General features: G+C 34.1%; 2 protein-coding genes across 4 annotated transcripts; both read right to left on the minus strand.

Moving 5' to 3' along the window:
- Positions 1-1,414: 1,414 nt before the first annotated feature.
- LOC145581729 (uncharacterized) lies at positions 1,415-5,884 on the minus strand. 2 transcript variants are annotated; one of them, XM_081638759.1, is made up of 5 exons: positions 5,642-5,884; positions 3,419-5,061; positions 3,240-3,319; positions 3,000-3,145; positions 1,415-1,911 (listed from the first exon to the last, which is right to left on the minus strand). In XM_081638759.1, the coding sequence occupies exon 2, from the start codon at positions 5,030-5,032 to the stop codon at positions 3,593-3,595; it is 1,440 nt and encodes a 479-aa protein (XP_081494885.1). In that variant the 5' UTR covers positions 5,033-5,061; positions 5,642-5,884; the 3' UTR covers positions 1,415-1,911; positions 3,000-3,145; positions 3,240-3,319; positions 3,419-3,592. The 2 variants fall into 2 exon arrangements, with proteins under 2 accessions (XP_081494885.1, XP_081494886.1); XM_081638760.1 differs by lacking the exon at positions 5,642-5,884 and having other exon boundaries at positions 3,419-5,102.
- A 2,033-nt stretch (positions 5,885-7,917) lies between these two features.
- LOC145582812 (ATP-citrate synthase alpha chain protein 1-like) lies at positions 7,918-12,684 on the minus strand. 2 transcript variants are annotated; one of them, XM_081639835.1, is made up of 13 exons: positions 12,539-12,684; positions 12,257-12,373; positions 10,749-10,925; positions 10,469-10,630; positions 10,266-10,346; positions 10,058-10,109; positions 9,680-9,794; positions 9,495-9,576; positions 9,270-9,365; positions 9,078-9,179; positions 8,809-8,925; positions 8,601-8,717; positions 7,918-8,236 (listed from the first exon to the last, which is right to left on the minus strand). In XM_081639835.1, the coding sequence occupies exons 2-13, from the start codon at positions 12,353-12,355 to the stop codon at positions 8,165-8,167; spliced, it is 1,272 nt and encodes a 423-aa protein (XP_081495961.1). In that variant the 5' UTR covers positions 12,356-12,373; positions 12,539-12,684; the 3' UTR covers positions 7,918-8,164. The 2 variants fall into 2 exon arrangements, with proteins under 2 accessions (XP_081495961.1, XP_081495962.1); XM_081639836.1 differs by having other exon boundaries at positions 12,257-12,377; positions 12,539-12,652.
- Between the last annotated feature and the right edge of the window lie 232 nt (positions 12,685-12,916).

Here is a 12,916-nt window from a genome sequence, read left to right on the forward strand (position 1 = left end):
CATATTTTTATCATATTTGTGCCCTGAAATTTAGATTTGTGAATAAGGGTGATTGATACTCCATATAATACTGCTAACTAAAATTAGTTGGGAATTGATAAAAATTCTTAAATGAACCTGGTTCACACTAATTTATTGTGGACCACTTATATTAGAGAAACTATAGTTGTTTTATGAATAAAAAAAAGGTCACTGTAATAAAAAATAAGGTCACTATGTTGAAATAAAAGTTATTTTGTTAATATATAGCTATAAGAGGTTAATTTTTTTAATGAAATATTTATATATTGGTCAATATGAATAATAAAGGTTCTCTCAAAAAAAAAATATGAATAATAAAGGTCACTATGTTAAAATTAAGGTCATAACGTCGTATTCAAGTTCATAATAATATTAAACGTTATACAAGTTTTAATAAAGGTTACTATGTTAAAAATAAGGTTACTATGTTAAAAATAAGGGTCACTATGTTCAATATAATGTCAGTTATGTGTATATAAATCTCGGGTCCACAATAATATTATTGTGGACCAGGTCCACGCAAGTCTTTCTGGGGAATTGATTATGTCGTATATTTTTGAGGAATTGATTATGTCTTATAACTTGCAAGTTATTGGTTTTGTTTGGCAATAAAATTTTTTTTTTCCTGTTAACTTGGTTAATTCCACCAACTATTTGTTTATATTTTTTATTTTTATTTTATCTATTAGGGATTAAAATACATTAATGTAGTTTAAAACGTCATTTTGAAAAAGTAATTAGGAGCATCTATTTCATTTTGGGTCAAAAACTAGCTTTTAAGCTGGTAACCATTTGCCAATTATAATCATATATTAAAAGTCATCCAAAGCTAATTGTCAATATTTCCAAATAAGCTAGCTACTTATTTTTAATAATAATAAAAAAAAAAATAGAAAACTGTTATATAGGGATTTGATTTTTTTTTTTTTTTTTTAAAAAAAAAAAAATCAGAACAGTAGATCGAAATCCTCACGAAGTCATGGGGCAACCTAGTCTAGCTACACGGGTCAAAACTTTTAGAGAGAAGGGGAGAAGGAGGGGGGGGGGGTGGGGTGATTACCATTGTACTCCCTCTATCCCTTTATTAGATGTATATTTCTTACATTTGTTACTCATATAATAAGGAGAGTAAGCACCTAATTAAGGGACGGAGGGAGTAGTATAATTCAAAATAAAGGTGATTGCTTGCAGATTTGGTTGGAAAATAGGCTGAGCTCAATTTTCATTTTTGGTCTAACATGCTTAATGTAGCAAAACCAAGCCCTTTTATGTTGGCTTGACAATTTGTCCATACCTGCATTTTTTTATAGGGCAGGCTGGCTTGTTCACGGGCTAACAAGCCTTAAATATTTGTTTTATTTATTACTAGCATGTCCAAATATTCAATTTTTTCCAAAATTGTTGTTCAAGCCCATCCGTTTTGTATGCCGGATTGGCTGGACTTATATTTTTCCAGCAGCCAAGATACCTTGGATACACAAATTAATGGAAATGTATGACAAGTAGTTTTCTAAATAAGCGGGGATAAAAAAAATACCCACAAATCAAAATCAATACATCTCCCTTGCTATAATGGTATGTAACTATGTACTATGTAGGTCTGTAGGTGTATGTCAAATTCAAGTTGAACAATGTCCATCATCCATCAGTTCTTCCTTCTGAAAACACAACCATTCCACATAAACATCATCATTAAATTTGTGCTAATTCTAAATCAGCTGGACACCGAGACTGCAGACTGTAGAGGCAAAGATTGCATCAAAATTGAATCATCACTATTTCACTATGGCCGAAGAGAACGAGGCACTGCATTCAGATTCAGCTGTGCCAATACATTCAATGATCTCCCTACTTAAATATATCAGTCAGGGGTGCCTTAGTAATTAGTACCTGCGAAGAAAGAAAAGTAGGCAATGCTTTAACTTTAAATTTTGATTGAGGCAGTGATCTCTCACTGTTTCTACTTCGCCCATAAAAGTTTAGTGAACTTCAGAATACTCACAAAACCAATATGTACTTGAAAAAAAAAAAAAAAAAAAAAAAAAAAAAAAAAAACCTTCAGCTGTCAAGGTAGTTATGGACTGAACTTTCTGTTTCACAGATTATAGCTTGTTATCTACTTTTAATTGAAAATATCCAACCTCTAATAGAGCAAAGGAAAAATTGCCAAAAATAATACAACCTTTGGCCGGTTCTCTTTTAATAATACAACCTTTAGTGAGTGTTCATTTTAAACAAAATTAAATCGAATTTTCGGTAGATTTTAAGGTTAGGATAGGGGAGGGGATGAGTTTTTGGTGGTAGGGATGAGAAAGGGGGGGATCATCCCATCCCTTCTCCCACCTCAAAACCCACCGAAAATTCAATTGTCTTGTTTAAAATGAACTTCTCCTAAAGGTTATATTATTACAAAATAATCAAAAGATTGTATTATTAAAAAAGAATGGGCCAAAGGTTGTATTATTTTTGACAATTTTTTCCAGAGCAAATTGTTTTTTTTTTTTTTTTATCATTTCTTTTTTAATAGAGCAAATAGTTGGATCATAATCAAATGGATTGGTGATAGCTCCTGATTAATAATGAAAATCTTCTTGCACATGAGCTCTTGCGTCAAATCTTTGAAAAATTCAGTATACCAACTAGATATGTTCTCTGCATGAACTTTCCCCCAAAAGTGCATTTACAAGTCTATGAAAGGATTATCCATTATAAAAATTACCCAGCAATTAATTACGCCGACCAAATTTCACCAACACTAACTTGACAGCCTTTCTAATTCTTAAAGCTCACCTTGGGTTATAATTATCAAAGATAACAACAATACATATCAAACCCCTGAACATAAATCAGGGATAAAGAAAACTAGAAGATTACTTTCCAGTAAATCAAAAACAGGACAGAATAACTCTTTATAACACTACTCAACTGAGTACCTTAGTCATGCAATTGATCAAGCCACAAAAGAGCAAAACACCAACCTTAAGAGAACTGCAAAATGAGATTCCCTTGCACAGTAGACTCGATTTCTTTTTTTTTTTTGTTTCAGAGGATGCCGTGCCACTTCACAAGAAACTTTGCTATGTTCTTATCTGCTACCGCATACTTAGTCCCACTATAGAAAATCCTGGACAGTAGCAAACAATACCCAAGCAAAGCAACGTCAGGAGAAAAAAAAAAAGGGAAAGCATGCATAGCCGCATAGGGAAGATTGTCCTTACCTTTGACAAAAAGCAAGTGGCACTGGCTTTGGAGATGATTGCTCTTCTTGCCTTCTACTGAATCATCAGCGCATTTTAGACTACATAAGAAAGAGGAAGATTTGAGGTGAGATCAATTGAGGGGTTGAAGGAAGCGAGGCAGGTATCGTTAGCAACTGAGAGGTGAAAAGGCTATAAACCTGTAATTCTGTCTTTTTGTCACCATTCTCACTTTCTCTCTTCAAATTCCATTCATTCCACAGCCTTTCACCATTTCAATCATGCTATTTGGCATAATGCAGGTGGGAAAAAAAATGTTCGTCATGTGCCTCCTGATTACAATAGTCTGTATTTTGCCCTGAACCAGCAAAGTTTCAAATGTTATGCAGCCTATCTATCAATCTGTTGTAGGAGGCAATATCAGGAATATAGTCTTTGTCCAACATCTCCTCAACCAGGAGCTCTCCTTCTTTTGTTTTACCTTCCCTCGTGTAACCTGCAACTAATATGTTGTAGGTTACAGCATCAGCATCTAAACCCTTGCTAGAAGCCAACAACCTCAATCTATCAGCTTCAGCAGTTCTTCCCAAATGACTAGCATCTTTTAGAAGACAATTAAAAGTCACACTATCCAATACAATACCCTCTTTTAGCATCTTGTTGACGAACCTCAGTGCATCTTCTATGTTTCCAGCAGTCCTCAAACCTTCTACCAAAGTACTACAAGCAATGATGCCAGGACTTTTCCCTGTTTTCCACATCTCCTCCACAACCTCTAATGCTCTAATTGCATTTGATCCACTGCAAAGGCTCTCAACAAGATCAGAGCAATCAAACCCATCTGGCAAAACTCTTTTCCTAGATAAATCAATCAACAACTCAGATGCCCTTAACATTCTCCCTACCTTGCAAAGCCCGTTCACCAAAATCTCACAAGTTACAGTTGAAATTTGACACCCCATACCAATCATCTCATATGCCATGGCAACCCCTTCCTCATAATTTCTCTCCTTAAAGAACCCTTGTATTAAAGTATTGAAACTAACCACATTAGGCTCACAACTGTTCGCTCGCATTTCCTTAAAGAGCTCCAAAGCCGAGCCAAAATGATTACTTTTACAGTGGCTACTAATCAATATATTGAAAGTAAACACATCAGGCTTAACTCTATCCAGAATAAGCTGATCATACAAGAGCAACGCCTTATCATGCTGACCATTCTTGACAAACCCATGAATCAAAATATTATAAAGAGCAACAATAGGCTTCCCGTCAATTAATTTTTTCATAGTATCAAAGGCAAGTGAAGCATCATTCAGTCTCCCAACTCTGCAGTAAGAATTGATGGCGAATCTAAATATAGGTTCAATCCTTGGGCAACAAAAGATCCCATCAGCGCATGGGCATGGTTTAGAGGGCATAATATCAAGGACCACTACTCGGAGGGCATCAAAGCGGTCAGAAACAGCAAGGGTCCTGATCATCCATTCGTAAGTATGATGGTCATGGCGATAAGAATCAATGGTACTGGCCCACTGGAATATATGGAAGTCAAGGTGGGTGAATTTTGGGTGGTAATGCAGCTTGTTCTTGAGGAAGTGGAGGAGAGTTTGCGGGGTGATTGGAGATCTAAGGTGTATCTTGAGGAAGGTTAAGAGCTGGGATTGTGTGGTTGGCGAGGTTAGAGAAAGCGTGGGTAATGGGGTGGGGAAGGCAGCTTCAAGCTGAGGGATCGGAGCTAGGGTTGCAGTGGGTGTTGTTTGTTGAAGGTGCTTCATTTGAGGTGCTATCAACTTCCTCATTGAAGCTCTCATTGTTAACAATGTAATTCTTCCCTTTATATCTAAGATAATCACCAATTTTTCAAAAAAAAAAAAAAAAAAAAGGATTAACTTTCTCATCTTTAATATCAAATTTCAAACTTTCAAAACCAATGAAATTTGTTAAAGCAAAACATAATCTCACTGAAAATCAATGTATAAGGACAGACTGATATCCATTTATTATCAAATATCATTGCAAACAGCAATTGTAATTTGAAAATCACAACATAATGAAATTTCGTAATCTCAAAATTAGTTTATGCATCAAATCCCCTAATTACCACCTATACCTTTTAGTTGGTTAAATTGTTCGAGGGTGGTACCCAAGACCCGGATTAAATCGCGTCTACATCATCATGCCCCAACACACTTTCCATTATATAGAATTACATATACAAGAACTCAAAATTTCCATTTCAATGATATATAAAAAAACCCAGATTAAATCATTCATCAATAATGTTTAGAGGTGATTCAATTCAATCAGCTTCCTCAGCCAATTATTTCACTTATATTGCTAATATATCATATAACTACCAAAATTGAATTCAAAAGAGTAAAACAATGAAAGAAATTGAGACAACCCAGTTATTGATTTACCTAAAAGTGAGCGAGTGACTGTCGAATTCGAATTCTGGAAAAGTTTGATCCTCAAAGAGTATCGAATATTTAAAACCCAATAAAATACCTAAAAGAGTAAAGATGGACTGAGTTGCGGCCAACGTCAGAAACGGTGGGTTGGTAGCGGAGCTCAGCGCCGGCGAGCAAAGGGCGTGGTCGAACTGAGCGTACACTGCTGTGTTTTTTTTTGTGCGAATACGTCACCCAACAAACCCAATTAGAGCTAGAGGTAAAACAAAAAATGGAGTAATTAAAAAAACATGTGATAAATTCGAATTCTTATAAAATACTCTCCCCGTTGGGGTTAGAACAAGTTTAGCCCTTAAGACTTGGATGTGACATCATTTTTGGTGGTTTCTATTGAAAATGATGTCATCAAATTTTTATTAATACTCACTAAAATTTGTATAATACTCAAATATATGACATATTATATGTAGAAAAGTGTAAAAAAAAAAAATAATAATAATAAAAATAATAGTGAGGTGGGTCCCAATCTCAAGTCTTAAGTTGAGTCTTGAAATTTCAAGACCCAACTTGAGACTTGCTTGAAATTTAAGAAGAAAAATGAAAAAAGTCTTAAGCATAAGTCTTAAGACTCAAAATGATGATGTCACCCCAAATCTTAAGAGTTGGAGCTAAACTTGCTCTTAGTGGAAGGTGAATAGGAGAAGAGAGAATCTAAAAGTAATAAAATTGGATCCCATTAAAAAATAAATTAAATATTATAAAAGTTTTCCAAATAAGAAAATTGAGCAAATATTTAAAAACGGGTACAAAAGAAAAGTGGAGCAAATATTTAAAAACGGAGGGAGTATATTACAAGACAGGGTATCCTCTATCTTCCTTTGTTTGCTCCATCAGGGGACGAACACTTTTTTTTTTAGTTGAAAGAAACTGACAAGAGAAATCAAGAGTTGGCTCGAGTGGTAAGCAACTTGATGTCGCTTTAAGGGAGGTCTCGGGTTCGAGGCTTCGAGCCACACCGTATGCAGAAAGTCTTGTTGGGAGACTCACCCACCATAAGCCAGGTGTGCTACTCGAATCGGATCCGGATGTAGTCAGAGTTAAACTCCGGTGAACCGGATGGGCAACCTTAAAAAAAATTGACAAGAGAGAAAATGGGTGGGGTTGTAAAGATATGTTCCCTACAACCAAAAGTAGTATAAGACCACCTTCAATGGTTAGACTCGAATTTGAGTATTGAAATACAAAATGAGTTGTTTTTTATCTCCAATGGTAATACCCATCCTACTTCTCAGTTTAGCAACTCATGTGAAGTCTAATTTCCCAATGGTGAGACTCTCTAAAGTATACTAATGTCACTTTTAATTTATGGTCCACCAAATCTATATTGTAAGTTTTTCAAATAAAAAAATAAAAATAAAAAAACTTAAATAAATTACAAAATATATTATAATATTGATAAATGGCCCACACTTTTTGTCAAATGAGACTCAAAGTTGAGTATTAAAAAAAAGTTGCTAAGTTTAAATATCAACTTATTGATATACATTGCAAAAAATACTCTCTCTCTCCTCCCCGTCAAAAAAAAAAAAAAAAAAAAAAAAAACTCTCTCTTCTAAAAATACTTTCTCAAGTCTCACCATGAAAATGGTCTAATAAGACAAACGTAAAGAGACGGACAAGAAAAGAAAATGAGGCAAATATTAAGAAACAGAGAGAGTACATTACTAATTACTAATTAGTTATAAATTATCACATGCATAAGTATGAGTAAATTGTTAATGTCTATGGCTAATCTCGTGTGTGTGCATTTTTCATATCAATTCTAGCCATTTGGCAAAGTCTGATTTAAATCATTCTTACGAGTATATCATTTAGATACAAAATACACGAGTTAGAAAAGTGGATTTTCATAAACTTTTGAAAGCGTTTTTGACAATGCAAGGGATTCACCATTTTTCCCCCTTGTATAATCAAGTTAACTACAGTTTTCAAAAAGTTTCATTTAGATCAGCTACCAAGCCCATGCAGAATTCATACGACTACATTATTAATATTTAGTGTATACGGAGTAGATTATATTTTTTTTTGACACATATACGGAGTAGATTATTAACATATACTTTGTAGTTTATAATGGTAGAAGTTTATGAACAATGTAAATTGTTTGGTTATAAAATTTTATTGTTACGGGTTAGCTTCAAAGTAGCTGTAACATCGACCTTTGCTTTTGAATGAATTGGTTACACTTAATATTGAGAACAAGAGAAATGGAAGATGAAGCTATATAGGTTAAGGAATTTATCACATTTCATTATCATAATCCTTGAATGAAACCAATGACTTTATTCAAGGTATTATACATTGTTTATCAGTATCAATAACAGAAAAAGGATCTTCATTCTGTGCTAACAAATGCATCTGCTCTAGAGCACACAACAAATCTATAAAACATCATTAAATTTGTGCTAAATCTATATCAGCTATAAACTAGCACTGTAGAGGCAATTCAAATTTGAATTTGCTGAGACCCGATTAAGCAGCAGCACTAATACATTCAATGGCCTGCTTGCATATTCCGGTCATTGTTGCCTCAGGCCCGTACACCTGCAAAATATAAAGAAATTAGCAAAGCAGACATGTTAAGCTTTTGATTGTTATGAACTATGGGCTCTTTAGGATTACGATGGACTCCTGGTTCAATGTCATTACTTTCTTTTTACATCATCCATAAATAAGTAAAGATCAGAACTCTCAGACAAATGTTATCTACTTATGGTAAAATCTTACAGTATGACTTTTCAAGTTTTCAGCTTAAATTCTAACATAGGCAGATACTCTATAATTGCAAAGTTCAGAATTACATTATCCAAGACATTTCAAGGGTATCTAAAAGAACGCAACATAAGAAAGAGCATCATAGGTAACAAATTGATTGTTGAGCTTCTGAAAACAAACAGAATATCTGTACCTCAATAGGAATTCCAATCTCTTCTCCAAGCAGCCGCATTTTAGCCAAACCCTTTTGGTAATTTGGACCTCCTCTCCTCACATAAATGTGCATTCTTGCGGCTTTAAGCTTTGATTCCTGTTAAATCAAAAACCAGCAGATGTGTTTCAGAAACTGTACTGATTCAACATTCAAGCACTAGCCAAAAGCAGTAGTGAAGCAAGTTAACCTTCTCCTTCAGAGCTCTGATTATTCCATTGAAGGTAGCAGCAACATCAGTAAAATTAGCAATACCTCCACCAACTACGAGGGCTCTCTTGTGACCATCAGGATCTGCAGTAGCACACTGCAGAGATTGTACAATAATTAGTGATGTAAATTTAGGATGAAGGGTGTTAAGAAATCAAAAGTTGAAGATGATATTTCACACACATAGTTATTGGTTAACAATATATCTATCTAACATCTATTAATAGCTAAATAGAGAAATCAACTTACATCAATTACTACTCTGGCATACTGTAAGACCTCATCTTCATTAGGAGCACCACTATATTCAGCATAGTTCCCAAGCTCAGATGCATAGCCAAGATCCCCAACCTGTAGCAAGGAAAAAATTTAAGCCATGAACGAAACTTATGCAAGATATTTTTAAGAACAAAATGTCCATTCTTCTGTCCAAGTCCATACAGTATCTGCGTAGATGACACTGGCTCCTCCTCCAGCCACCATGGTCCAAATTCTTCCCTTGGGGTTCAAAACTGTGAATTTCAAGGATGCACTTGTCTGCACAACAAGGAACACATAATACATTAAGATCAACACGTACAACGATAATTTTAGACAATGTAACTACATGTCAAGCCTGGCTAAAATAATTAGGAACATTGTTTGAGAAAGGAAGCTACTTTATACCTTTTCATCTAGACCATGAACAAAGCTCTCTGTTGGGCTCATAACTCTTCCAAATGGCAATGGAAATTCGATATTACCCCACCTGCAGAAATGTTAAAAAAAGGGCAAGTGTTATTACTTAAGGAAGCTAGGAAGAACTGAATAAAGGTCATGGAGAAATTTTGTGCGGTTGAGAGAGTGCATACTTCTTGAAATTCTTGAAGGTAGCAGTATCATCTAGCTCGCCTCTCATGTCCAAAGGATACGGGCTCCCATTGACTAATGTGAAAGGATTCATTTCTAGGAAAGTGAAATCCAGATCTGCATTTATGATATTAATGAACAATTACACCTTTTTTCCCCACATAATTAGTATCAAGAGCATCAGTAAGGATTGCTTACTAATCAAGCAAAAAAGAAAAACGAAGGTGACATTGTAAGAGGATTGCCGCTGTTTTAATGTTTTTTTTCTTTTTTTTTTTTTTTTTTGCCACAGAAACCTCAAATGAACATATTAGTTTTCTTGCCCTAATATCAGCTTGTTTGTCTGAGATTGTAACTACTAAAGAAGAGTGTTCGATTACCTAAAAACAGGGCGAAAATGACTTTGATAAACTCCTCAATAACACTTTTGACCTAAAAGGGAGAAAAAAATTGTCAGCGATACTAATATAAATTACACAAAAAGTAATACTCTCAACAGATAATTTCCCTTGAAAAGTAGTACAACTTTACTCTGCAGTAAATATAAATAAAGCAATTATATTATACTTCCAAAGATCATGGGAGTACCTCCAAAGGTAAAGTAGCAACCAGAGGAGCACAGACTTCAGAAGTAAGAGAAACACCAGTGGGAACAAAGATTGTTTTGACCTGAATAGAGAAGAAACCAATGTCTTACAGCTTAAGTGTTTAGTATAAATAATTTTTCCATGCAATATGAAATGGGCATCTAGAATGAATTTTATTTTGAGAAATCAAAGTGTCAGGAGTACCTTATCCCAGTTCTCTTCAATCTCAATTCCACCACACTCTGAGAAGCTTATACTGTTCCCCAGTCTTTCTGAGACAATGTTAAGATAAAACTCTTCATTGTGTGGAATGAAAGGCTCGACAATGAAAGTAGTAATAGGTCCTTTACATCCACCCATCTCCACCTGTTGATGTAGCATAAACAAACATGGATTATGGTTTGAACAATCAGTTACTACTGCAATAAAGCAACTTTTGCTAACAAAAGTAGCACTTATTGTCCTGATGATCAATTCAACCTACCTCTTTGCCAAGACGTTCTTTTACGAAAGCAGTAACCTGGGAAAAGTCCAAATTGAGGGCAACTAGACCACTTTTGCCACGCTTCCCAAACAACATGTCAGGCTTCACAACCAACTTTTCAGATGATAGCCATGGCTCATTCTGAACAAGTTCATTCAGGTCGGTTGACTCTGTAATCTAGTCAAAATAAAGACAACTCAGGTCGAATTCAAGTATCATATACAGCAGCATCAATAACATTTTTAGAAAGTAACTTTACAAGAAACCCATGCCACATTGAAGATAAAAATCCACAGATAAGGTTGTTCAGTAGAAAACAAATTTAGTTAGTCAATGGAATTTGCAATAGAGCAAATGATTGCATATACATAGGAAAAGAAACACATCAGAGTAGATAACATTGAAGCTTTTATGTCAAATTGTCATTTCCGGCAAGAAAATAGATTAGATTCTGACAAAGAACTCTTAAATTGTTCTAGAAAACATGCAGATTCATTTAGGACATAGCCAAAAAAAAAAAAAAAATTTAGCAGAATTCTATTAGTAACATGGTCTCATACTTCGTATTACATTAGCACAATATATTGAAGATTTCTGAGTAGTAAATGATCATTGGATACTGATTTTTGGGTCAATTAGGATGTAGCCTCTCCATTATTGCAGGATCAATACTGCATATAGTCTAACTATCGTCACCTGTCTAATGAAGCAAGAGTATCATAAAATACATTTGTATACCGTTGTTGATTAAAGCCTTGTGAATTGAATTATTCACATATAACAAAGAGTCAAAAACACAACCAAAATGATCATCCTACCCTAATTTTCTTCCTGAAATCACGTTATAGTTGGCTATTTAGCCAATCAGCCTTCCACTATTCTAAAAGACTATTATCGTGGATATGTGAATAGAGACTCGTAGAATCTTCTTATTCGGTCCATGAAACATTCTTATTGGAGACTATTATCATAATCCATGTATCTAGATTGAATGTTAACATAAAGATCATATAAAAAGATAGGATAAATTCTAACCAGATCACACATAACTATGATTTTCCACAAGAATAGATCACCAAAGATAGTCAAAGTAAAGTGTGTAAACAATGAAAAAGTCAATACGTTGCAACTAAAACATGGATCACCGGCTTCACTGCAAAATCAATTTCGTATTTTCGTTCAGCGTATGAGGATTGAAATCATAATCCCCAATCAGAGTCAAATGATAAACCTAAACAAACAAATCAAAAGAAAAAAAAAATTGCCCACATTTGGAAAAATCACCATTAAAACCGAAAATCTATATTGATAAATTACTACATTTTTCTATAACTAGCAACAGGGTGTTAACATACTATTTCGATTAATCCGAACCGGAGAAAACACAGTTCAATTTCATGACAATGTAGTTCAACAACACATTATATTTGCATAATATATGATCCAAATCACATAAAAATAAAATCTGAACTCAAAACCCACTAAATAAAATGAAAAATTAAACTTACTTGAGCTGATCTAATGGGTAGTTCAGAACCAGAAATTCTCTTAAAATGCTCCTTAATCAACCTCTTTGAATCGTACTCTCTGATCTTCTTCCTTGCCATTTTCCCCCTTTGTTAAACCTAACTTTCACCCAAAAATCAAACCAACAAAATATCAAAAACCCTAAATTCAAAATCCCAGAAAATCAAATCAAACTAAAAATAGATCAATAAAATTCAAATTCAAGAATTTCATGAAAACCCAATCTTGTCAATTAATAAAAGAATAAAAAAAAAAAATATTACCGTAAAATCAAAATCAGGTAGCTGAAGAGAGAGAAAATGTGATTCTGGGAGATTTAATGGGAAAACTCACAGACAATGGCTGAAGCCTGAATCTTATTTATAACTGCATAAAATTGACTAATTTTACTGGAAATTAATTAATTTTTTCCTTTTCTGTAAAAATTAATTATTAATTATTTAATAATAATTAATTAAATGGAATATCGCGGGAAGATTTGTTGCATTGTACCTACCACTCACCTTATGACCAACAGCTTCATACGAAGCAATGTTGTCCGTTGATCTTACAGATCAGACGGCTAATAATATCGGAGAACACTACGTATGATTTTTTTTTTTTTTATATATATATATATATTTATTAATATTAATTGGAAG

This window comes from Chenopodium album, chromosome 15, assembly GCF_948465745.1.
Source record: "Chenopodium album chromosome 15, dcCheAlbu1.1, whole genome shotgun sequence".
NCBI lineage: Eukaryota > Viridiplantae > Streptophyta > Magnoliopsida > Caryophyllales > Amaranthaceae > Chenopodium > Chenopodium album.

What these genes read in the sequence shown, in the direction of transcription:
- LOC145581729 (XM_081638759.1), bottom strand. Translation starts at nt 5,032, where the DNA reads ATGAGAGCTTCAATGAGGAAGTTGATAGCACCTCAAATGAAGCACCTT.
- LOC145582812 (XM_081639835.1), bottom strand. Translation starts at nt 12,355, where the DNA reads ATGGCAAGGAAGAAGATCAGAGAGTACGATTCAAAGAGGTTGATTAAG. An exon ending in CATTTTCGCCCTGTTTTTAG is followed by an intron (nt 9,795 to 10,057) that starts GTAATCGAACAC and finishes TCATAAATGCAG; the next exon opens with ATCTGGATTTCACTTTCCTA. An exon ending in ACCTTCAAGAATTTCAAGAA is followed by an intron (nt 9,577 to 9,679) that starts GTATGCACTCTC and finishes ACATTTCTGCAG; the next exon opens with GTGGGGTAATATCGAATTTC.